Raw genomic sequence first — 24,691 nt, forward strand, 5'->3', positions numbered from 1 at the left:
TCACTAATAGGTAGGTGCCAGTATTATCCCCATTTTATAGATGAGGAAACTGAGACAGATTATAGGTAAATGCCTTAGGCAGGGTGTTACAAATAGTAAATGTCTAAGGCTAGATTCAAACTCAAGGCTTACTAATTCTAGGGTCAGGACTGTTGCTGCTGCTGCTGCTGTTACTACTACTACTACTACTACTAGTACTGCTACTACTACTATTATTGCTACTACTACTACCAGTGTTATTTCAATAATAACAACTACAACTACTACTACTGCTATTGCTATTAGCACCACTATTACGATGACTACTAGTACTACTATCACTACTACTACTACTAGTACTACCCCTACTATTACTACTGCTATATTACTACCACCATTACTATTACTATGACTACCACTATCACTACCACCAATAATACTACTGCTACCACCATTATTACCATTACTATTACTACCACCACCACTATTACTGCTACTACAACTACTATTTTATTGCTATTAGCACCACTATTACTATGACTACTAGTACTACTATCACTGCCACCAATAATACTACTGCTATCACTATTATTACCACTACTATTACTATTACTAACACCACCACTATTACTGCTACTATTACTACTACTACTATTATATTGCTATTAGCACCATTATACTATGACTACTACTACTACCACTACCACTACTACTAGTACTACCACCACTATTACTATTGCTATATTACTACCACCATCATTATTACTATGACTACTACTACTACTATCACTACCACCAATAATACTACTGCTATCACCATTATTACCACTACTATTACTATTACTACCACCACCATTATTACTGTTACTACTACTACTATTATATTGCTATTAGCAGCATTATTACTATGACTACTACTACTATCACTAGTATCACCCCTACTACCACTACTATTACTACTGCTATATTACCATTACCACCACCACTATTACTACTACTACTACCACAGTACTATGATTACTACTACTACTACCCACCACTACCACTACCACTATTATTACAAGTATGATTACTATTATTATTATTGCTACTACTATCACCATTTACCATCAGTACTATGACCATGACTATTATTACTACTAGAAACTCTTAGGTAAGGAAAGTTTCCCAATTAAATCAGTAAGAGATTAAATGATTAGAGGTCACAAAGCCATTATACAGGGTATTCCAAAAGTCAGTCCACTTTTAAACTTTAATAACTTAAAATGACTTTTTTATACTAAGATTGTGCAGGTTTTCCTGGCTTCAAAGGCAATTACTTCTCTCTAGGGAGTAACATAGTTTGTTTACTGGCATCATGAATGTATGTATGATAAGGATTAGTGACAGTGAAATAGGGTAAACTAGTAGAAAAGGTACAAAGGAAATAGGAGACAGGATAAACTTTAAGAAGTTTATGCTTTAAGTAGGAAGACAGACATGAGACAACAGAAAAAGTCAAACCACATATGTACAAGTGATGCAAATTCTTAATAATGTGAACACAGGAACTTAATAATGAGGAAGAGCAGAAGCAGAGGTTAAAGTGGAGAGTGGAGAGTGAACAAAATTAGGTGAAACCTGTCTTCAGTAATTTATAGAAAGTACTTGCAAACTTTGAAATGCTCTCTCTGTGCTGCTATCATGTCTAATATATGAAAGATCTCAAGTTATATGTTGATTTTTTCCAAATTTCAATGCCAATTTTTGATATCTTTTTATTTAATATTCTTATTTTCTCCAGTTACAAGTAAAAAAATTTTTACATTTATTTTTAAAACTTTGGGTTTCAGATTCTCTTCCTTCCTCCCTCTTCAACTCATCTCCACTGAGAAGGCAGCAAAACATTTCCATAAAAGTCATGTTGTGAAATAAAACATAGATCTCTACCCTCCCCTCCCCTTGCAAAAAAAAAACAAAAACAAAAACCTCAAGAAAAAAATTAAGTTAAAAAAAAAGTATGCTTTAGTCTCTGATTTTTTTCTCTGGGTATAGATAGCATTTTTTCAAAATAAGTTCTTCAGAGTAGTCTTGGATTTGATATCTTTCAATAATCATTAATTTTAAAAGATAATGAGCCTGAGGAAATATTTTAAATTTGTGAAAAGTTGGAGAATCTAAAGAGAATCCTAATGAGAAGAGACAAATGACCTTGAGTATGGGGGGGGGGGGTGGAGGGAGAATGGAACCTATGAAGAAAGGTACAGAAAGCAGGATTACTTCTAAATAAAGAGAAGCACTCATAACTACATTCATAGATCATAGCCAAAACCAGCTTGTCAGCAGGTGGTATGGCCTAGTAGAAAGACTAAAGGATTAGAGAACTGAAGTCAGAAGTACTAGGTTCTTGTAAAGTTTCCTGAAAAAAGGAGAGCTGGTTTGTTTGACTTGAAGCAAGTAATCTAATTGGGCTTAAATTTTTTCATTTCTTAATTAAAGAAATCAGAATAACACAAATCCCCCTAAAAACAATAGCAACAGTCCATACTATCTCAAAAGGATACTGTGAATGAAATAAGATAAAAGATTATAAAAACATAAACATTATGGCCTGAAAAGAACCTTGGAGATTATCTAGTACATGGTATCACTATGCAGATGAAGAAACAGAGACATTAAGTGACCTGGCCAAGATTACAGACCGTTAAAGGTAGATGTGAAAATTTATTAATGTAAAGATGGGATGTTTTACTCTATGCCTCCTCCTCTTGAAATGGATGATAAGATACCCAACCAATTGATATTGTTCATGACTTTGGATAAATGCTGAAAGTCCTTGAAAATGTTTAAAGTAAAGAAAGTCTGTTCCAGTTACTTGAGGAGTTCAAGGGAAAGGGTTGGTATGCTCTCTGGATTTTATATAAATGTATCAAGTCATATATGCCACTAAAATATGAAAGAAGTGGAGAATACCTTAAAAAATACAAAATATCCACTCTAACAGAAGACCAAATAGATATCATGAAAAGAAATAGAATTAGATATAAAGGAATTACCAAAGGGTCTTTATGTGGGGGGAAGAGAGAACCTCCTGATCCTGTTGGATTTTCAGGATGATTCTATCACATTTTACCAAAAAAATAAAGAAATCAAGTAAGAGAAATATTCGTAGCACATGGCTGGACTGTGCCAATATAATAATAATAATCATAATTCTACCAAAGTTAATTTACAATTTCAATGCTATATCAAATTATCAAAGGGATATTTTGTAGAGTTAAATAAAATAATAATAAAATTCACTTAGAAAAATAAGAGCTCTATAATATCAAGGAAAATAAAAAGAAGTGGGGATGAAGCAGGAATAGCATTTGCAAACCTCATACTATATTATAAAGCAGCAGTAATCAAAACCATCTGGTATTGTTTAAATAATAGAGAAGCAGATCAATGAAACAAACTAGACAAGAGACAATCAAAAACAATGGAACTCAATACCCTGGAACCCAATAACTGTAAAACATAAACTACTTAGAAACAAACTCCCTATATGATTAAAAACTGCTAAAAAAAAAAAAAAAAAAGCAGACAAAAACCGTGGAAACCTGTCTGACACAAATTAGGCTTATACTATATACCATATTTCACAATACATTCTAAATAGATACATGATTTTAATATTAAAGATGATACTATAAACAAAAATGAAAGGAGAAGCAGATCATATGCTCTCTTAGCTTTGAGCAAGAGATGTATTTTTAGCTAAACAATGAATAGAGGCAATTACAAAAAATAAAAACATTAACTTTGATTACATGAAACCAAAAAGCTTCTGCACACATGAAATTGTTGTGCTAAGAATAAGAAAATAAATAGTTCGATGGGGGTGGGGGTGAAAAGAGTGAGGGAGAGGCAGGGTGGGGTGGGGTGAGGGTATTCTTCATATCAAATATCTTTGATAAGAATTTAGGATCTAAGAAAATAATAGATAAATGTAAGGCTAAAAGTCAATCTCTAATAGATAAGTGATTCAAGGTGATGAACCAAAAGTGTTCAAAAGAAGAATTGATCACTAATAATTAGAGAAATGCACATCAAAACAACTCTGAGGCTTCAATCCTTACCCAGCAAACTGACAAAAATGACAAAAGATTGGAAGAGTCCATGGAGATGGGGAGTCTATATAGTATCTAGTAGCTGGTACATATTGAGCTATTGGTGTAGTTAGAAATCAGAAATGTCATTCTGGAAAGTGATTTGAATTTACACATGTAAAATGACTAAAATTTCCATACCTTTCGATTCCACTATTTTATTTATAATACAAGGAAGCTTTGGGGCATAAAGACAAGGAGAAAGTCCCCATATATGCTAAAATATTTTTTACATAACTGTTTATAATAGCAAAGAGTTAAAATACAGTACATGTCCACAGACAGGAGCATAGCTAAATCAATTATGGTACATGCATATAATGTAATTTTACTGTGTAATAAGAAATGAATACACATGATAAATTGATACAGACTGATATATGGAGTCAAGAAAACAATTTATATACTTTTATAATCCTAATCAAATTATCTTCTCATTGGTGAGAGGGGGGAAAAGGAGGGAGGAAAGGAAAGAATTGGAACTCAAATTTTTTTTTAAATGTTAAAAATTGTTTTTTAATGTAAAAATGGGAAAATAAATTTTTACATAAAAAAAAGAAAACATTTTTTAAAAAGGAAAACAAAGCATGCAATGTCTAACAATAATGTAAATGGAAAAAACAATCACAAAGAAAACATCAAAACTGAATACTGCAAAATTATAGAAACAAACATGACTTGAAAGAAGAGATTTAAAAAGCCATTCCCACCATTGCAGAGATAGGTGATTCATAAGTGTAGTGTATTGCATGTATTTTCAGACTTTTTAAATGTTTTGATGAGTTTTGCTGATTTTTCCTTCTTCCTTTTCTTCTATTTTTCTATTATTTTACCTTTAAAATCCTATTTGTGGTATAGTATATCTCTCTGGGTGAAGAAAATAAAGGAGAAGGGATACTGGAAGAAACTTTAGTATTTAAAGAAATTTTTTAAAAATCTTTTTTTTTTTTTTTTTTTTTTTTTTTAAGCATCAAGTTAGCTACAATGAAGGAAATCCAGAAATTGTTACAAGCATAGCTTTAAATACATCTCTGAGAGGGAACCACTTTGTGGAGGAGAGGAGAAGGGGAACAGAATGGTCCTGGCTTTGTCTCTAGCCTGATCTTCTTCACTCCCTTCCCAATTTGACCAGGCAATGTCATGGGGGGAAAGGAGAGCAAAAACAAACTGAACTCAGTTACAAAGACCCCAGAAACTATTCCTTGCCTAAGAGGAATTTCTTGAACATCCCAAAAATGAGAGAAAAGAGCTTTTAGAAATCAAGAGTTGTGAGTTGCCCCTTTCCCTTTATCTCACATGTTTTCTAAGCTTGACCCCACTTTCTCCATACTCTGCAAGTCTGTGTCACCAACTATTGAGGGGCAGTGTTTTGTGCCAACCAGTATTATTGTAGCCCTAGTAAATACCACTTTCTAAAAGTTACTTAAGGCAGGCTGGTTAAATTGATGCTCAGCTAATAATCAGTGGGGGGATGAGCTACAGGTATTGAAGAATTATCCCAACACTTCAGGTATCCCTAAATCTTTTGAAGGAGATGTGGCTAGCTAAAAACTGAGTACCCAATTCAATAGTGAGAATGAGAATTGATATTCAGATCTTTATAATAGTTACATCAAAGTCAAAATTTATGCTAGACTTGGGGTTAGGAAGATGTGGATTTAAAGTCCACCATACCAACCCATCTAAGTAAATAACTGAGCAAATCGCTTTCAATTATATGTGACTCCATAGGAATTGTCTAAAATAAGGGCTTCTGAAACATTTTCCATTCCTGACCTTTTTACCTGAGAGATTTTTATATGACCTAGAGTATATGGGTATATAAAATAGGTATCCAAATCATCAATATACTGATAATAAATAATAATTTCACATACTCACATTTAGTTACATGGCCCCATATGAGGTTACAATCCACAGTTTAAGAAATGAGTCTAAATTATATAGTCTCAATGAAACTGTAAATCCTTGATCAATTTAGCTCTTATTTTCAGCAATCCATCAACATAAAAATGAGCACATAGTATCAAAATAGAGTTGATACTATCTCCATTGGAATTAAAAACAAACACCCTGTATGATGATCTCTTAGATTGGCTGAAAGGGAAACTTTGGGATAAGAAATGTTGGCATTTGATTAGGTCCTAGGAGGAAGATTATTCCCATTAGATATCTTCAAGAATAAATAACGGATATATATATATATATATATATATATATATATATATTTTAAATGGGGCTTTTTTGTTTGGTTGGTTTTTGGTTTTGCTATTCTATCTGGTAGCAATGATAGCACTTTCTACTCCTGAACCTTGGGTCTCTAAATTCTTGTTCTCTGGTGTTCCACATGGGTGACTAACTTAGTATAGAACTCAATTAACATTTAAAGCCATCACTGACAAAGGTATATTTTAAAATGTTGGCGTAGTTGGTTTGAGTATTGATTCGTATCCTACTTCCCCTAAATTTAAAGACTATTATTTAACAAAAACTTACCTCTCCTCAGAGAAAGTTTAATATTCTATTGATTATGAACCTAGGAATCAAGAGATCTAGACTTTAGTCCAGGTATAGTTTCCTATTAACAACCAGCAGATTCAATTAGTTCAGTTAAGAAGCCAGCAGACTCAATTAGTTTTTAGAAAAGGCATTTATTAAGATGAGAAAAACATAAAGCTAAAAAAAAAATATTTCTTCCTCCTCCCTCAAAAAATCTGAGGTACATATCCTCACAAATACACAGTGTCTGTGGGAAGAGTGAACTCAAATTTAGAATATAACAATTAGGAGGTATAGATATATTTTATACATATGCCAAGGAGAATAAATAACTCCTTGTATTTTATGACCTCAAAGTCCTTCCTCTTTTAACAAAGTCTTTACAATGCTGCTCATCTGGGGAGAGTTCTCAGTTGTGAGGTATACTCTGTATATCTGGCTCTCTTCTCTGCTGCCAAGGACGTTCTTCAAAGCTATTTTCTCCTTATCTTTACATATCTATATCTGTAATGTGGGGAAGAAAAGGGGTGTGTGTGTGTGTGTGTGTGTGTGTGTGTGTGTGTGTGTGCGTCTTTTCCCTATAATATGCAGTGTGTTCTTTTGGTATAATAGCTACCTTTCAAATCTATCCAGTTAATGGATTAGAAGAGAGAAAAAAAAATTCTTTCCAGTACCCTACTAAAAGATTCTCTTCCACAGGTATCTGCCTGCCTTACAAACTCTCATCTACTTAAGTTTAGCTATTTAAAAACTCCTAAGGCAGGATAATTTCTTCAGCCAATCACATTATTCCTTTCTTGACTCAGTGGAGAAGTATGCACAGCTTATAAAGGGATTTGGGCTTAGACATATCTAGAGTCAGTTTAACACTTCATTAACACATCATGATTACATTCTGTGACAGCATCAAGTGAGACAAGAGGAATTCCCTCCCATGAATTAGGATCAAGTTGGATATTGAATGTGAAAGGGTTTGTTTGAATCAAGCAATGAGATCAGAAGCCAGATCAAAAGAGATAATAGGGGAGCAGAGAGAGCAGGTCAATAGTGTCTAAAGTTTGGTAACTACATAATTGCAAAAAGGCAAATAGAGGGTTGATATACAGGAAAAGTTCTTCAGAACTATTGAAAAGTAGAAGGAGCATGCCTTGAAAGGTAATGTTTTCCCCCTTTTGGAAGTTTTCAAGGAAAGGCGAATGCCCACTTTTTTAGAAGTTATAGAGATGGATTAGATTAATTAATCTAATGGATTAGATTTGGATTCAGATCTGGACTCTCTACCTTAAGCCAACCATGTTATTATCATCAATATTTGTTTGTTTATAAGATTTTCAGGAGTTTTTATTTTAAATTCCAAATTTTCTCCCTCCTACCCCCCCCACACTGATTGAAAAGGCAATGAATATCATACCCTTTATACATGTGAAGTCATGTAAAATAGATTTCTGTATTAACCATGTCAAAAAGAAAATTTTAAAAGTATGCTTCAATTTGCATTCAGTGATCATCATGTAGAATTAGATAGCATTTTTCATCATGAGTCCTTTGGAATTATCTCAAATCATCGTATTGATTAGAGTCTAGCTCTGTGATTTGAGGCAAACTACTTTGCCTTTCTGTCCCTACAAAAGTAAGTGCTTAAATTATGTGACCTCTAAGGTCTCTTCTTGTTCTAAAATTCTTTGATTGGCCCAATGTGGCTGTTCTGCTTTTTTCTTAGGGGAAGCTCAGCTCTCATGGGTTTAATGATCACCTTCTACTGATGACTCCCAGTTCTATAGATCCAGTCCCAGTCTCTCTCCTGAGCTCATGACCATCTGGCTATTATATATTTTACAGTGAATATCCCACAGGCATCTAACTTCAGTATAGCCAAAACAAAACTCATTCAACGTCTAAACTTCTCTCTATATATTTAAAATCATCATCTTTCCAAGATCCTCATTTGCCAACCCAGAATCATCCTCCACTAATCACTAGTCCTTTCTCCCCACATTCAATCAGTTGCCAAATCTCATTAATTCTACCTCTTCACTATCTCTTGGCTCAATCTACTTCTTTCTACTCATAGCCATCACCCTAATTCAGGCACTCACTACTTCTCACCTCCACTGTTAAAGTGCTCTTCAAATTGGTTTTCTTGTTTTAAGTTTTTTTCTTTCCCATTCTACTTGTCAAAACTTCTTTAATCATATCCAATTCTTTGTGCCTATTTGGGATTTTTTTAGTAAAGATACTGGAGTGGTTTTCCATTTCTATCCAGCTCATTTTACAGATGAGGAAACTGAGGCAAACAGGGTTAAGTGCTGTTCCAGTGACATACCTAAAGGAAAGGTCACTCCCACCCCACCTTCTCAGGAAGGCTCCCTTTTGCTTCTCCGATCAGAAGCAATCTTCTCTGTTTGACATTTAATGCCTTTGACAACTTATTTCCCATCTACCTTTGGGGATTTTGTGCATGTGACTCCCCTCCATATTCTATGTTATCATGCTACTCTTTCCACATGATTCTCTCTCTACCTCCTGTTTTTGTGCTTTTGCATAAGTGTATCCTCAACTCCTTGAACACATTTCTTTCTGTTTTCTGTCCTTTAGAATCTTTAAGTTCTTTCAAAATTTAATTCAAAAGTAAGCTCTAACTTGAGATGTGCCTTCTTCCCTCAAGAACTGTCTTTATTTTCTTGGCACATATTTTGTATATATTTAAATATGTACAAACCTCTCCTTTTAGAACAAAGACTCTTTGAGAACATGGGCCATTTTTTGTTTTTGTTTTTGTTTTTCCACCTAACACCAAATGAATGTCTATACACATAAGGCACTTGCTCAATATTTGTGGCTAGCTTGCTTGATATTTCCACATCAGATGATGTGGAAGGGATATAGCTGGAATTCCAGGGTACCCAAGCAAAATTTCAGAAAGGGCCCCTTTTTCTTATTCTCCTAGTTCTTAGAGTCCTTTCCTCTGAAAACACTTTGCATCAGTTTCTATATAGCCTGGATTTACTAATTTGTGAACTTGTAATATCCCCCTAGAAGAATGGAAACTCTTTTAATCAAACGTTTATTAAGCAACTACTATGTGTCAGACATGGTGCCAGATTCTGAGGAGACAAAGACAAAAATGAAAGCCTCTGCCCTCAAGCAGCTTACATTCTATAGGGGAAACAACATGTATATTACAAAGAATACAAGATAAATTAGGAGGCACTATTAGCTGGAAAAGAGTATGGGGATAAAAAAAAAAAGCCATTTATAGGAGGAAGTATTTGAACTGAATTTTGAAGCATTTTTTAGGTAGTCTTACAGACAGAGTATTCTAGGCATGGGGGACAGGTAGTACAAAGGCACAGAGAAAGGAAATGGATAGCATGTGGGGGGAATATCATGACAGTTTAAATGGACTAAAAAATATGTGAAGGAGAGTCATATGTAATAAGACTGGAAAAGTAGGTTGGAATCAGTTTGTAGAGATTTTTATGTGCCAGATGAGTTTGCATGTGATTTGATAGAGGCAACAATAAACTTTCTGAGCAGAGGACTGACATGAGCAAATATGCACTTCAGGAATATCACTTTGGAAGCAGAGGACAAGATAGAGAAGGGAAAGACTTCAGACAAGAAGCCAAATTGGAAGAATAGCTTAACCAAGAAATGGGGAGACCTGATCTAGGTGGTACTACATAAGTGAAGAGAAGTAGATGGATGCAAGAGACATTGTAAGAGTCAAATTGGCAAGATTCAGCAACTTGATTGGACATGGGGGTAGGGAAGAGTTAAGAGTAGGAGATGACTACAAATTTGAAAAACTGAATGACTTGGAAGGATAATGGTACACTTGATAGAAAGAGGGAAGTTTAGAGGAGGTGCAGATTTTTGGGGGGGAATGAATTTTGTTTTATAGATGGTGACAGGCTTATGGGAAGCCCACTTCAAAATGTCAATTAGACAGTTCCTAATGAAGGGTTGGAGCTCATAAAAGAAAATAGAACTCAAAAGTCATCTGGGGAAACTAGAAATAGATCTGAGAGTTGGATCCAGGGGAGCTGATGAGGTCAATAAGGAAAAGTGCAGAAAGAGAAGTCAGGTGGGAGTCTTGGGGTACACTCGTAGCTGGGTAGGGTTGGATATGAATGAAAATCTAGCAAAGGAGTCCATGAGGGTGCAGTGAGATGGGTTGAAAGAGAACCAAGAAAGAACAAAGTATCATGAAAACTCAGAAGAAAGAGCATCCAAAAGAGTGTGGTCAATAGTGTCAGATGTTGCTGAGTGAAGGCTTAATCAAAACATAGACCCATTGAAAAGGCCTCTGGATAGAGAATAAATTAGGGAGGAATACAAGGATGGCCTTGCTTTCTAGGAGGACAAAGATTACTTCACTATTATATTTGAACCATCAGCATCTAGCAGTCTGGTACTAGATGAGTGTTCATTGATTGACTGATCTTCAAATAACCAATCTCCAGGTAAATCTGGGTAGTCTCCTTTTCTCTCCATGGTCCTGCAATTCAAGTGCCATTTGTCTAGAATCTGTGCCTCTTATGAGGAAAAAGGAGTTAGTGGGCAAAGGATTTTCCCTGCTGAGACTCTTACTCACCCTGCTTTGCCTTTTGACTTTATCCATTCACAGCACAGGCTGATTCATCAACATGCTAAATTATCAATTTCTTAACATTGTTCTCAACACACCAAATACCTGATGCAAATTTGAAAGAGTTGATTATTTTGCGTGCAATATTATTACATATAAAGGCAAGACTTTGTGAAGTCTTAAGGATCCCTAATAACACTGCCAATACCCTTCAGTGAATTGGCAGTTAGAGGAAATCTGCTCAAAAGGCCTTGACTAAGGAAACAAAACTAAAAAGCTTGAATTCAACTTTCTGGGCTGGATGGGGACTGGTGGGAATGAGTATAGAAGAGGAAAAAGAGATGATAATCCTTCTTTCCATTCCTGAAATGTGCATTCATTCACAAGAGCAAAACAGTAACAACTATGAATCACAGTGGGCTACTAAGTAGAAATAAGAATTTAGCCTAATAATTGAACCAGCAACATTCTCCCTATACCATGTTAATAGCTTACTGTGTAATCTTACTGACTTACTTAACCTCTCTGGGCCATTTGCAAATTAAGAGGGTTGTACAGGATGAACCCTAAAGTTCCTTTCTGCATTAACATTCTTTGATTCTAAGAAGATAATCCTTAGCAAGTTAATAGTCCTCCCTTTCCATTTGAGAATTCACAACAACCCCCATAGGATTCCTATTGCATTATATTCATATGTTCCATAGAAATTAGTAGGCTTGCTAAAACAGTTTTAAATAATTATTTCAGCTGTCCTAGCATTCCAGCATTTACTATTTTAGCCACCACAGCCTTTGCTAACAAATAGAACCTCAGAATTAGAGGGAAATATCAAATTGGCTCTGTGTCTTTGGGCTTTGCAGAGGCTGCTTTTACAGCAGTCAGTACCAATTGAGATGGAATAGGCTACCACCTTTTCTCCCTACCAGTATATGAGATCATCAGAGCACAGGTTATATTCTATATGGTACAATTCATAGGGCACACAAAAAGGATTTTCCTCCCTGATTTTTGCCCCCTCCCTCCCAGAAAAGGAGAGAACCTTCATTCACATCCTCACACCTCCCATACTGCCTGAAATGTGTTCAATATTAAAATAGAAGAGACCTGAAAAAAATCACCTTGACAGTTCTCCCCACATTCCCATTTTACAGATGAAGAAACTAGGCCGAGAGGATTTGACCTTGTTCAAGGTCACACAGGCACTCGGTCCTGCCAGCGTCAGAACTACTATTGAAGATGCTGTCCTTTTTTTTTTTATAAGCATTCCCTTTTTAAAATGAAAATGTCTCCAGAACAAACTAGGGTGTGAATTATTGTGAATGAATTTGTCAGATCCCTTTTCTCCTAACACTGACGAGCCGAGCCGGGGCACTGGGGGAATGATGGTGTTGATGGGGGAGGGCACCGGATAGAAGCAGAGTGAGAGGAGGTGGGTCCTGCACTGCCTAGGGAAGACAGGTCTAACTAGGTTACCATAGGAGGAAGCATTCGGTACTTGACCTTAGCCGAAAGTTGACAGGGGCTGTGACAGAGGATGGAGAAGGAGCTGCAAAATGCCCTTCTTCCTAGTTCCTGCTCCTTCAGGTCCCGGTGAGTAGTACCCATTCAGCAGACTTAGCCCAGCCTCCAAATACACACACACACACACGCACCCTCCCCTCATTTTACAGATTTGGAGACTGAGGCCCAGATAGCTGACTTCTCCAAGGTCATACACAGGCTTGGAGGCGGGGGTGAAGCTAGAACTTGGGGAAAAGCAGCACGGATCTTCCCCATAAAAAGCAGAATCTTCCCCTGCTCGTGGTTGATTTCCATCCCAGCCCTGAGGACGCTGGAGGTGTGGGTGGCTCCGACAGCTCCTGGAGAAAGCACCTCCTTTCTAAGTGCTTCACTGGACCCACTGCAGCTATTTCTCGGACTTATGCCCGTCACACCGGGCCACTCGGGAGCGGGAGGAGGGAGTAGAGGGAGGGGAAGAGAAATGAATTCCCCCCCATTGAAATCTAAGCCAGAGAGATGGGCTCCCGGCCCGGCACTCTGGGGGGTGACTGCGCCGCTTCCGCACGAAGCCGGCTGCTCAAACATCCGCATGCTCGCATCCACAGGCACCCCGCGGCTCCCGGGGCGGGGAGGGAGGGGGTCCGGGCCCCCGGGGACCCAGGCAGGGGCGGCCCAGCGCCCGAGGAGGAGGAGCCCGGGGCGGAGCGGCGGCGCCTGGAGGAGGAGACGGGGAAGGGAGCCGGGGTGTCGAGTTGCTCCGGTAACTGTGACGTGCCGGGGCCGTGGGCGGGGCAAGGAGGCAGGTTGCATATTTTAGGAAGTGAGGAGTAGGCGCCAGCTTTAGCTGCAGTGGGGACTGGGGCGCGGAGGAGGAGGCGGACACGTGGCAACTGCAGCAGAGGCAGCGGCGGCGGCAGCAGCAGGCAGCCGGAGCGGGAGCGGCCCGCGCCCCGCTCGCCCCTTGAGCCAGCCCCGGCTCCAGCCCCAGCCCCGGCTCCAGCTCCTCTCGGCCCGGCGCCGGGAGTGGATCCCTTTACCTGTTTGGTTCGGAAGGCGACAGGTCCCGGCACAGCGGGCACCAGACCACCGCAGCCATGGGGAAGGGGGTGAGTGGCGTCCCTTTCTCCACCGGCTCGGAGCAGAAAGCCGAGCCGCGGGGGGAAGACAAGGAGGAAGAGGGGGGAGCGAGCGCTACGCAGGGCTAGCGCGCAGGAGGAGGAGGAGGAGAAGGAAGTGGAGAGGGAGAGGGAGACTGCGGCAAAGGGGGAGGGGAGGGGAGGGAGGAGGAGAGGGGGACAAGAGGAAGAGGAAGATGAGAACCTGACATTGGACAGAAGGGGCAAGCGGTAGCTCTCGAAGGGAGACGCCTTTGGAAATGGAGCCGGGGAGAGGAGTTAAAAGGGGAGCGCGGGTTGGGGGCAGTGCGAGCTGGAGGGCTGGGCGCTTTCCTCCAGGGGCCCTGGGGCGGAGAGGAGGGGAAAGTGGACGGTCGCGGGGCTAGGACTGGTGGCGGCCCGGAGGCTGGGAGGGGGGCCCCCCGAGCGAGGCGGCCAAGGGCGGTCCCAGGGAAGGAACCGGTTGCCAGCTCCCTCCATCCCTGAATGACCCGTTTCCCCGCCCTCACCTCCCGCCTCCCTCCCTCCGCCCCTTCCCTCTCGGTGCGCCTGGAGGGCGAGAACTCCCTTCCTCTCCGCCCGCCCACCCCGGGGACGCCTGGCTCGCCGGCCGGAGCTGGCTTTTCCCTCTCCGCCGCGCCTTTGCGCGCGACCCCCTCGCGGGCGCTGCTTGGATGGAGCGGGAGGAGGGAAGGCTGCTATGGAGGGAGTCCCGTCTCTTTCGCCTTGAACTAGCTAACTGCCCGAAAGGCCTCCCCTCCCCCCAACTCCCTGAGGGAAAAACCCGACCTCTGGGTTTTCCCTTCCTGCTGAGGCTCCCCCACCCCCGGGTCCCAACCTGAGCTTTTTGCCAGCTTGGGGTGTGCCTTCTGCACCGCCCAAAAGTGGCCTGGAAGGTATACTTAATTGAGAGACTTAACGGGGTGCTTTTACTGCTAACCCAGGACCTGCCCGTTGGCATCGTGTCTTTAAGGTGCAGCCCTGAGAAGAGGGGCTGGTACGCTGGTGGGCTTGCTTTCTTGTCTCGGCTTCTGTGAGCCTGGATGCGTATCCTCTTCCCTTGGTTGCATCCTGGTGGCTAGCTTACTTTTCCGTGCCCATTTCTGACTACCCAAGAACAGTCCCCCTAATCACGTGGAACCGGGTTTCCTCTGCGGCAGGGAAGGGCCCTGGGGAGGGGAGAGGATTAAGTTTAAAAAAATAATAAGATAAATCGCAGTCCCTGCCCTCCTGGAGTTTACTCCTACCTGACTGTGACCTATGGTGATACGACTTCACAATCCTCGTGGGTCCAAAAGTGGCTATTCACTGTGGAGGGTTTGCAGATCCAAGGAATGGAATTGGGGAGATTAGGGCTGAATTCCTTCAGAAAAATGCCGTTTCTGCCAGACTTTGAAGCCAGTGGGGTGCCTGGAATGGATGGGCTAATCATTAAGCATCTAGGTAGTGCCCTACTACATGCCAGTATTTTGCCTATAAGAACTGGGAATACAAAGAAAGGCAAAGTCTTAATTCTTCCCCACAAAGCTCCAATTCTAAGGAGAAAGACAATATGCAAACAAGTATGTGCCTGCAAGATACAGTGTAAATGCCAGGTAATCTCCAAGGAAAGGCACTCCCAGTGTTGGGGAGGAGGGGAGGAACTGATGCAGGATCTGGGATTTTAAAGGATGCACGGGTGAGGAGGGTGAGTACATTTCAAGCATGGGGAAGCTGCAGTAAAAAAGACAAGATTGGGAAAAGGACATCTTGGGAGGAAGAATATAATGCACCAATCTGTCCTCTGGCTTTAGGGCCAAGTAACAGGGATAGACTGCATCAACTATGTCCTGTAACCTTAGATAAAACATTCAAGTTTGTGAAATCTCTTTCCCTCTTGACATGTATGATTTCTAATTCTTACCTCAATTCAGCAAACCTTTAACAACTTCATTGATTTCCTGGGCTCCATGCTAGCCCTAGGGGAGATTAAAAAATGGGTCAGGTAGAAGCCTAGAGTTTTACAACATCCTAGTCGTATCAAGAAGACAAAATTCCAATATTAAAAAAAACACCTTGGCCCTTTGTACTTCCTTGGAAACTTATGTACATTAAAAATGACTATCCCCAAAGTTAAGTAATCTAGATTTTGTTTGACATTTTAAAAAGTGCAGACCTGGAGAATTATTAATCTTTGGAAAAGTTTTAAATTTAGACTTGGAAGAATATTGAGAAATGTTCAGTGTTCTTTCTGAAACATATTCCTCAGACTTAGATCTGAACAAAAGACCTTTCAAAATTATAGCTGGAAAATTAGATTCCAGGTGTCTTATGGGTAGCCTCTCATTGCTTGATTCTCCTAGTAAATGGCAACTAACTACCCTACCCTCTTAAATGGGAAGATAATCAGATTCTAGATTGCTGAATTTTAATGTAAATGGCAAATATCCTAAACTCATATATATGGGAAGATAATCAAATCCTAGACTGCTGAATTTTAATGAATGTTTTTGGTATTCTGCTAAGTTGAATGAGTTGTTTGGACTTGCTTTTTTTTTCCCTCTTTTTGGTATGTGGTGGTTCTTGATGGGTGAGATAACATAAAAGGTTTTTTTGTGTCTTCTCCCTCCCCCAACTTTTCCCTCCCCATTCCTCACCCCTAGTGATTTAATGTGATAATCCAAATGTTCAGAAAACTTTCATGAAGAAGCTTTGGGATTTTTCCATATGGGGATTAAAATGTGGGTGGAGGGGTTGAGTTAAAGGCCTGTTGATAATTGGTTTACCAGGAAGCCTAGGCTGGCAGCTAATTTTTTAAGGTCATTGTTGACTTAGTTATGCCTTCCTGGTTCTTTTTCCCCTACACCCTACTTCTTAAAGGTAAGGCATATAGATGATGGGTTTTTTTAAATTTTTATTTACATGCATCTATAATGTACCATTTCTGAAAGAACTGCATTTTGCTATAGGCTTACCCATTAAAGGACTGGATCAGTTTCCCTACAGAAATTAAAACTAAATTCCATCAAGTTTTTTGGGCTCTAGGGTTATAATAGTGGGGGGAGGCACTGGATTTGGAGTCAGAACTTGGGGTTCAAATCCTAGCTCTCTTGTTATCAGTGTGACCTTGGGCACATTAAAAACTATGGGCCTCAATTTCCTTATCTGTAAAATGAGGGGGTTGAACTAAATGACCTCGAAAGTATTTTCCAACTCTTACTCCCTCCCTTGCATTTTTTCTCCTCTTGAAAAAAAAAATTCTCCATAAGGGATGTTTACAATTGTCTTTAGAAACTGAACTTTTTTTTAAATGAAGTCTTTATTTTTTTTTCATTGAGCCCTTTAGGAAGTTTCTCTATTCTTTGGTCTTGGTTAGAATTTCCTTGTAATCCTTGACTGTGTGTTTGAATATTAACTTGGATAATTAACTGGAAAAGTATTCTACCCAGAGGAGGAGTGATTTTAAAAATCTCTATAAAGATTGCACAAGCAGTCAGCAGAAATCCTGGTTGTATTATAACATTATCAGCTGCCCTTTTGGAGCTCCACTTGAAAGTGACTAAATAGCCTCTGGCTGTTAAAACCTAGTACTTTAGACTCTAAAAATTGTAAATGGAGTCTTGGAGTGGAAAGTTTGCCCGGGCCTGGTTACTTTCGAGCTGAATTATGGCAGGAACTAGTCATTCTGACCTCAGGGGTGGAGGAGAGTTGAGTTCTAGATTGCATCACACCCTTGCCTGGTGATTGTTCTGAGTGTTACACTGTAACAGCCCCATGGCCTCTTGGGTTCTCAGTGTACCTTTCTGAAAGGGTATAACTGCTCTGGATTACTTACTGTTTGCTATTTTGTAGTATTTCTTGCCAGTAACTTGTAGCACTAAGGTGACTGGCCCTCTCTTTAAAATGATACATTTCCTCTAGGTTATAGATTGATGAGTGAGATTAAAAACTCTGGAGTTAGCTAAATAATGTTACCCCTTCCCCATAGAAAGATTTCTTCTCTGGTCCCAGGGTTGATGCTAATCATGGCAGAATCTTTAGGTGGCAAGTTTAATAATTTTAAATATTAAATATAAAAGTGTCCTCAAATTGGCAGCCATCGTTGATTCTTCCTCAGCTCCTGCCCTTTAGAATTAAAAAAAAAAAGCCTGGAAACTTGTTTGACCAGTGAATTCTCAATTGTAAATTTATTTGGCTACATTCATATCTCACTAAGGTTCCAGCTATAATCCATAGAAACTAATCCACATTGGGGGGGGGGGAAGAAAAAAATGTGGAGAAGGATGGATTTAAAAAGACTTTGGGAGAGGAAAATGAATGGAAATGTTGGTTTATAACCAGTTAGGAGTCAGAAGGGCTTTCATTTTTTAATTAAAATTTTATGCGGTGATGATGGCATAATGGGAACAAGGAGAATGAAACTAAATCTGCTGATAATTTTGGGTTTCTAATTACTGCAGAGAGTGAACATCCAAGAATACAGAGAAATGTTTTACTTTAGAAGACCTAGGATTAAATTTCTGTCACTAGACTTGGTGATCTTGGGCAAGTCATTTGAAAAGGACAGTAACAGGGAGCAGCAGTGACAGAACCAGCCCTGAAGTTAGGAGAACCTGAATTCAAATATGACCTCAGACACTTGACACTTCCTAGCTATGTGATGCTTAAGTCACAACCCCAATTGCTTAGCCAAAAGGACAGTAACAATACTTAATGTCTACTTAATAACAAGCATTTATATAGAATTTTTAAATGTACAGAACACTTGTATACTTATTTGGTTCTGAAAGCAATCTCCTAAGGTATGGGTGCTTATACTTCCCCTTCCTCCAAAAAAATCTTTGGATGAGGAAAACTAAGACACAGGGAAGAGGAGTGGTTTTCCCCAGTCTCAGAATTGGTAAGTCTGGAATAAGATTTGAACTCCAATCTCCTGATTCTCAAATCCTATGCCTATTCTTTTTCACTGGGCAACTGGATTTTTGTTGATATTAGTAATATTTTGTACTCTTCAGATTTGGTACATTCTTGATTTAAAAATGCATATCTGTCATGGGTTGAGTCCTGAAAACACATAAAATTCCCCCTTCTATTTAAAATAGGTATTTAGCTTTTCAAATTGGATAAGCCAACCTGTTTTTGCTATATCTTCTGCAGTGGTGTGAAAGTAACCTGTACAGAATACCTCTCCTTGGGCAAGGAGACATAATAATCAGCAAAAAGAAATCGTTTCTTTCCATTGCCTTAATGTCTACCTAGATTTGGACTACTAAATTGTGAATGTGTCCTGTAAATCGTATGTGCCGTGCTCCAATCTTTATGGAAAAAATAATCCAGGTTTTCCCTTGACCTTTTTTTAGAGTCCACCTCCTTAAGATCAAAAATACCTATGGTTCAGCTATATGTATGCATATATACATGTGTATATGTATACATATATACACACACAGTATATTATATATATACACACTTGCATACGTACACAGACACATGTCAAGCTTTAATAGATTCCCAGGTGTTGATTCTAAAAATGGCTTAGGGTTCTAATTTCAGGAAATGGCCTTCTGTTCTCACCATTTTTTTCCTTTCAGGAGTAAGAGGAAGGAGAACTAAGGCAAGTTTGGACTTTCTCTTGTTGCTTTGAATTGACTGGATGACAGCAAGTATATGCTTTGGCTGAAGTCATAGAGAAAACGTTTGTTCTTTGCCATATGACTCACCTAATTAATTGTACTCAATTCCTTCAAGATTCTGGAAAATAAGTCTTTGCATTCCTTTGATTTATTGTGATATATTTGGGGATGGGTAGCTAATAGAACCTGGAATATACCAGAATATCCTTACCCCCTCCCTCTTTGGTTCATTTTATGTTCTGATCCTAAGGCACTGGCCTAGATTTGTACAATATTAGCCTCAGATGGAACCTATGAGATTATTAGTCCAACTGGCTCATTTTATGGTTATAGTATAGTATAGTATAGTATAGAGGAAAGTTGATGAAACAACTGGCTTCCACATCACCAGCCTATTTAGAGTCAGAACTAGAATCCACTAGAACAAGAACCTACAGTGATTCCCTCACCTGGTTTCCTACCTTCTAACACAAAATGAAATGGAATTGTTTGCAATCCATTTAAAAAAAGTTATCTGGTTAATTTCTGTTAGCAATTACAAATTTAAATCTTGGGACAAACCCTTTGTTTTGGACTTTGGCCCCCTCCCTTTCTTTTTTTTCTTTTGAGTGTATTAACTTTTTGATCATCAGGACAGTGTTTACAGAGTGGATTTTCCCATAAGTCTAAGGGCAGAAGATGGCTATGTTCTTTTGTGTACATTCATTGAGACTACCTTTTATGCATTTCCCACTCCACCCCAGTATTTCTGGTTAGGTGCCAAGAAATACATGATAAGTTTTTATTTATTTTTTTACTGTTGCTGTTTGGTCGTATATGACATCCCATTCATTTTTAAAATATAGTCTTTCTCACTTTCCCTACCTAATGAGCAGCTACTAAAGATTAAAAAAGACCTTGGGGAGATGAAGAGATTGGTCCTCCACCTCTATAATGAATTCATAATCCATTATATGTACTATAATTTATCTTATTTATTTCTCCATTGATGGAGGGGCTTTTCATCCTCTTGTTCCCATGCAAAGTCTTGCTATGAACATTTGGGGATTTATGGGACCTTTGAATTTTGAGCTCGGGATATGTCTAGTATAATGGTTCATGGTATTGACATGTCTTTAGGATTCAGAACAGCACAAGTTAATTTTTTTAAAAATTTTTTTAAAATCTTGTTTAGCCATAAGTTTACTAAACCTCAATTTGATGAGTGCTTACTACCACATGTGGCTTTAGACATCCCTTAGTCTCACTGGGCCCCATTTTTCTTCATTTAAAAAGTGAGGAGAGTTAAATTGGATGGTCTTCATGTCTCCAAGATCTAAAACTGATCTCTTTTTGAAAGGCATAGACTCATTGTCTTGTGTAAAGAGTAGCAACAGCTATCTTGGGCATCAGCCAAAAGGTTTGGCTTGGCAGAAGACAGCTTGAAGAGATTGCAAGAAAGGCTGGGAGAAGGTCATTGAACCTCCAAGAGAAGGCTGGAATCCTATGGATTTGACCCTCTATCCCAAATAGTGTGTGATGGACAGTCTTTGGATAATAAACCTCACTATTTTAGTATTTGGAAAATGAAGCAAAGTGCTCAGAATATGGGAATAATTTAGCTTTTCTAAAAAAATAACTTGATTTGCCTATGTTGTAGAATAATTAAGCTCCTTAAAATAAAAAACTGTCTCTTTCAGAGCCACCCAATACACCTTTTAGCAGAGTGCCTTATGTTTTTTTTTTTTTTTTAAATAACTGTTCTCCAGTCCATTGACCATTAGGGGTATTAATCTGAATCTTGGGAAGGAAAATTTGAGGAAAAAAATTTTAAAACCTACAAAAAAGGGGGATTAGATTCTATTAGAAATTTAAAGACAAACCATTTTTATTGTTTGTGCCTTGTTTGTTTAGGGTGAGGGACCAGTTGGTAAAGGCTTACTCTCTTCCCTGGGGCAGCTCCTGTTCTGTCTCCTGCTGGGTGACTGGCTGACACTCAGGTCTAGAGATAGTGTATGGATATGAAACAAAGGGAGTTTACTCTCCAGTTTGCCAGATTATGCTCTTCCAAACTCCCCCAGCCCTTTCTTTTGGATTGGAAAGGAACAGGAGACTTGCATGTCCTGGGAACCCATTTTTAGAGGAGAAAAACTTTATACCAAGTGCAATTTACGTATTTTGCAAAAGGAGATTTGGAATAGGAAGAATTCTAGAGTAATTCACATTTGTACAAACTTAACATTTTCTCTAGGCTTTTACAGGTTAAAGAAAATCAAGCCTTTCCTCCTTCTCCTTCCCCTCCAGCTATTTTCTTGGCCTTCAGATCCTGGTTAAGTCTTGTACATGTATTCATATTTCTTGATTTACTGTTGTAACATCTTCAGAATAACTTGGTCTCATATTCTAGAGCTGTCATTTAAATTACTTTTGTGACCTTGGACAGATCACTTAACTAAGTCTTTTGAAAATCTCAAAGGTTAAGTTCAGCTCAATCTGCAGCCCCTTATAATAACTGAGAATATACATTCTTCAGAAACTGGGAAAAAAACACTCCCTCTTATATAAGAGAACTAAGGCATAGATTAAGAAATGACTATTGACCTTTGAATGAAAAGTCAATATTTTGATTCAATACTAGATGTCTTCCCCTGAATGCTGCAGGTACTTCCTTGTTTGGATAAATTTTATTCTACCCACTCACCACCCCTTAGCTCCAAGTTGTGGTGGAGGAGTGCTGTACAAGGGTCCAAAGGGACCTTAGACTACCAAGTTCTCATAGCATAATGGGGAAGCAGACTCTGATTCCTTTCTTCCCTGCCTCCATCTCTTCTCAGGCTGGAAATGTTAAGACAAACAACTAAGACAATAAGGGTTTTATATCCACTAATAAGATAAGTTCCTTAAAGGGAAGGATATATTTTAAAATGAGCTTCCCTTCACAACTTCTAGATGCTGACTTGTCCAGAGGTCAAATCCCTTTGCCTCTTATCTTCTCCTATAAATGAGAGAAGAGAGTCTAGGAAATATTCACTCAGTTTAACACCAGCACACTAGTAGGTCTGAGATGCAAGAATATTGACTTCCTTATAACTTGGAAGCTCTATTTTTGTTCATATATCCTCAAGCCAGATTCTGAGGCAATGAAGCTATCCAGCTCTTCTGGATTTGATCTGATTTAAATAAAACATACCTGAATTTAAAAGGGATAAAAATTATAATTTTGAAAACAGTTGGCCATTGCTTCTAAATCATCTCTGTCCTTTTCTTACAGTTTTCCTAACAGTTTTATATAAACTTTTTATATAACTTTCCTAACAGTTTTATATAAAGCACTTTTTAAAAAATATGCAAAGATGGCCAAAGAAAGGGAAAAATACTAGGACATTCTTCTGGATACCAAATCAGCTCATTTTTCTCACTGATATGCTATTCTTGGAGAGTCACTTATTTTGTAAATGAATCTAAAAATCCAAGAAATCTCATAGCACTAGTTTTGAAGTTAGGTAAGTCCATTTGCTCATCTTGAAGATGAAATATACATATATATAGATGTATGTTAAATATATTTGATCAGTATCGATACAAGTCACATTTATTACTTTTAGACTTTACATGTATTTTACATCTCATTTGCTCACAGAAAACTATTCCTATTTTCAGAAGAGAAAATCGAGATACAGATTTTAAATAACTTACACAGGCTGAGGCAGGATTTGAATTTGAATCTTCTTGTTGTCAAACTAGTAGTCTATCCACTGAACCACATAGCTGTTTATAGTCTGAGACATTGGACATAGAAATACCATCAAAACATAAACCCTAGATTTTCAGCATTCTGATGGCTCTTCCTATGTCCTAGTCCTGTGATCCATAGCTTTTCTCTAACCTAATTTAGCAGCAGAGATGGGGGTGGGTCTGGCAATTAAACAGATGATCAAAATTAATTGGCATACAGAACTTAGACTTTTGGAAATTTTTAAGAGGCATTTGAAATATTTTTTATTTCAAATGGGTGATTTGAAGCAGTGAGCCCCAAGTGGCCTTCTCAAGGACCCCCCCTATAATTCCTTCCACACCGGTCCTTATTTCTTAGTTCCATGGTGCTCTATTGTAGGAAAGAATGTCAAGAATGTTTCCGCTATCTTTGGACTCATTTCATACTTGCAGATAAGATAGAGACCCAGCTAGAGAATTGTTCTCTTCTTTGGAAGAAGCCTTCTATCTTACTTTCACTCCCAACTATTGACCTTTAAAATGTAAAGGCCTCTGGATGTAAACTTGCCTTTATTGTGTGTATAGTTCAAGGCCTTTTTTCCCCTTTGATTTGGTTCTCTTAAGAGGATTTTTGGGAGGGATAGAAGTGAGATTATTATTGACTATTGATTTAGGTTATCTAGAGGGCTTTTTCTCACAAGTTCAAATTTGACAATGTTTTTCAAGACTAGTCTTTAAACTGAAACTACCTGTAGTCATCAAATATTTCACATGTAATATAATTTAATGATTACTTCATGAGCAATATAATTTAATGATTGCTCTGTTATCAGAATGCATTTCTCATTAAGAGGAAGCCAATATTGTTTGGGAAATGGCCATTTCCAAATAAAATTTGTATATGATAGACCATAGAGCCATCTAATGAAGGATTCTTTCCTTTATCCACATCCAATCAGCTGTCAAGTTTTGTCCATTCTGTAATATAGTCCCTATATCCTGCCATGCCCTAATTGGTATGCTTATCTTCATGCTTTCTATCAAATCATCTTCCACACCCAGTTGGTTACCTCTTCCCTCTCTCAGTGGCTCTACATTCTGGGATTATACACATACTCATGCTTAAAATCACAAAATTTAGGCTTGTGACTTCATATTCTTTGGGTTTTTTGGGGGGGGTTGTTTAGTTTTTTATTTTTTGCTGAAGCAATTGAGGTTAAATGACTTGCCCAGGGTCACACAACTATGTAGTGAAATCAGATTTGAACTCGGGTCCTCCTGACTTTAGGGGTGGTGCTCTATCCACTGCACCAACTTGCTGCCCCATTTCATATTCTTCACATACTTAACATAGTCTTATAGGTGAAGATTTCTTTTAGATTTCTTTTAGTTTTATTTTTGATTTTTGTTTTTTATTTAAAATTTAAATCCATTCACTTGTATTTTTATATTCAAATGCATTTATTTAGCTATTAACTAAATGTAAAATATTTAAACTATTTTAAACTTTCATTTATAACTATTTAAATGATCTCATCATTTGCCATGAGCAATGACAGGGACCTTCCT

At 38.5% G+C, this 24,691-nt stretch overlaps 1 protein-coding gene across 1 annotated transcript in view; it reads left to right on the forward strand.

Moving 5' to 3' along the window:
• The first annotated feature begins 13,543 nt into the window (after window positions 1–13,543).
• ATP1A1 (ATPase Na+/K+ transporting subunit alpha 1) overlaps window positions 13,544–24,691 on the forward strand; it is a 30,978-nt gene continuing 19,830 nt past the window's right edge. The window contains exon 1 of the mRNA XM_031967363.1: window positions 13,544–13,808. Coding sequence (XP_031823223.1) covers window positions 13,797–13,808 — 12 coding nt within the window. The 5' untranslated portion in view covers window positions 13,544–13,796. The remainder of the gene's footprint in view (window positions 13,809–24,691) is intronic.

This window comes from Sarcophilus harrisii, chromosome 4 (genome assembly GCF_902635505.1).
Source record: "Sarcophilus harrisii chromosome 4, mSarHar1.11, whole genome shotgun sequence".
Classification (NCBI taxonomy): domain Eukaryota; kingdom Metazoa; phylum Chordata; class Mammalia; order Dasyuromorphia; family Dasyuridae; genus Sarcophilus; species Sarcophilus harrisii.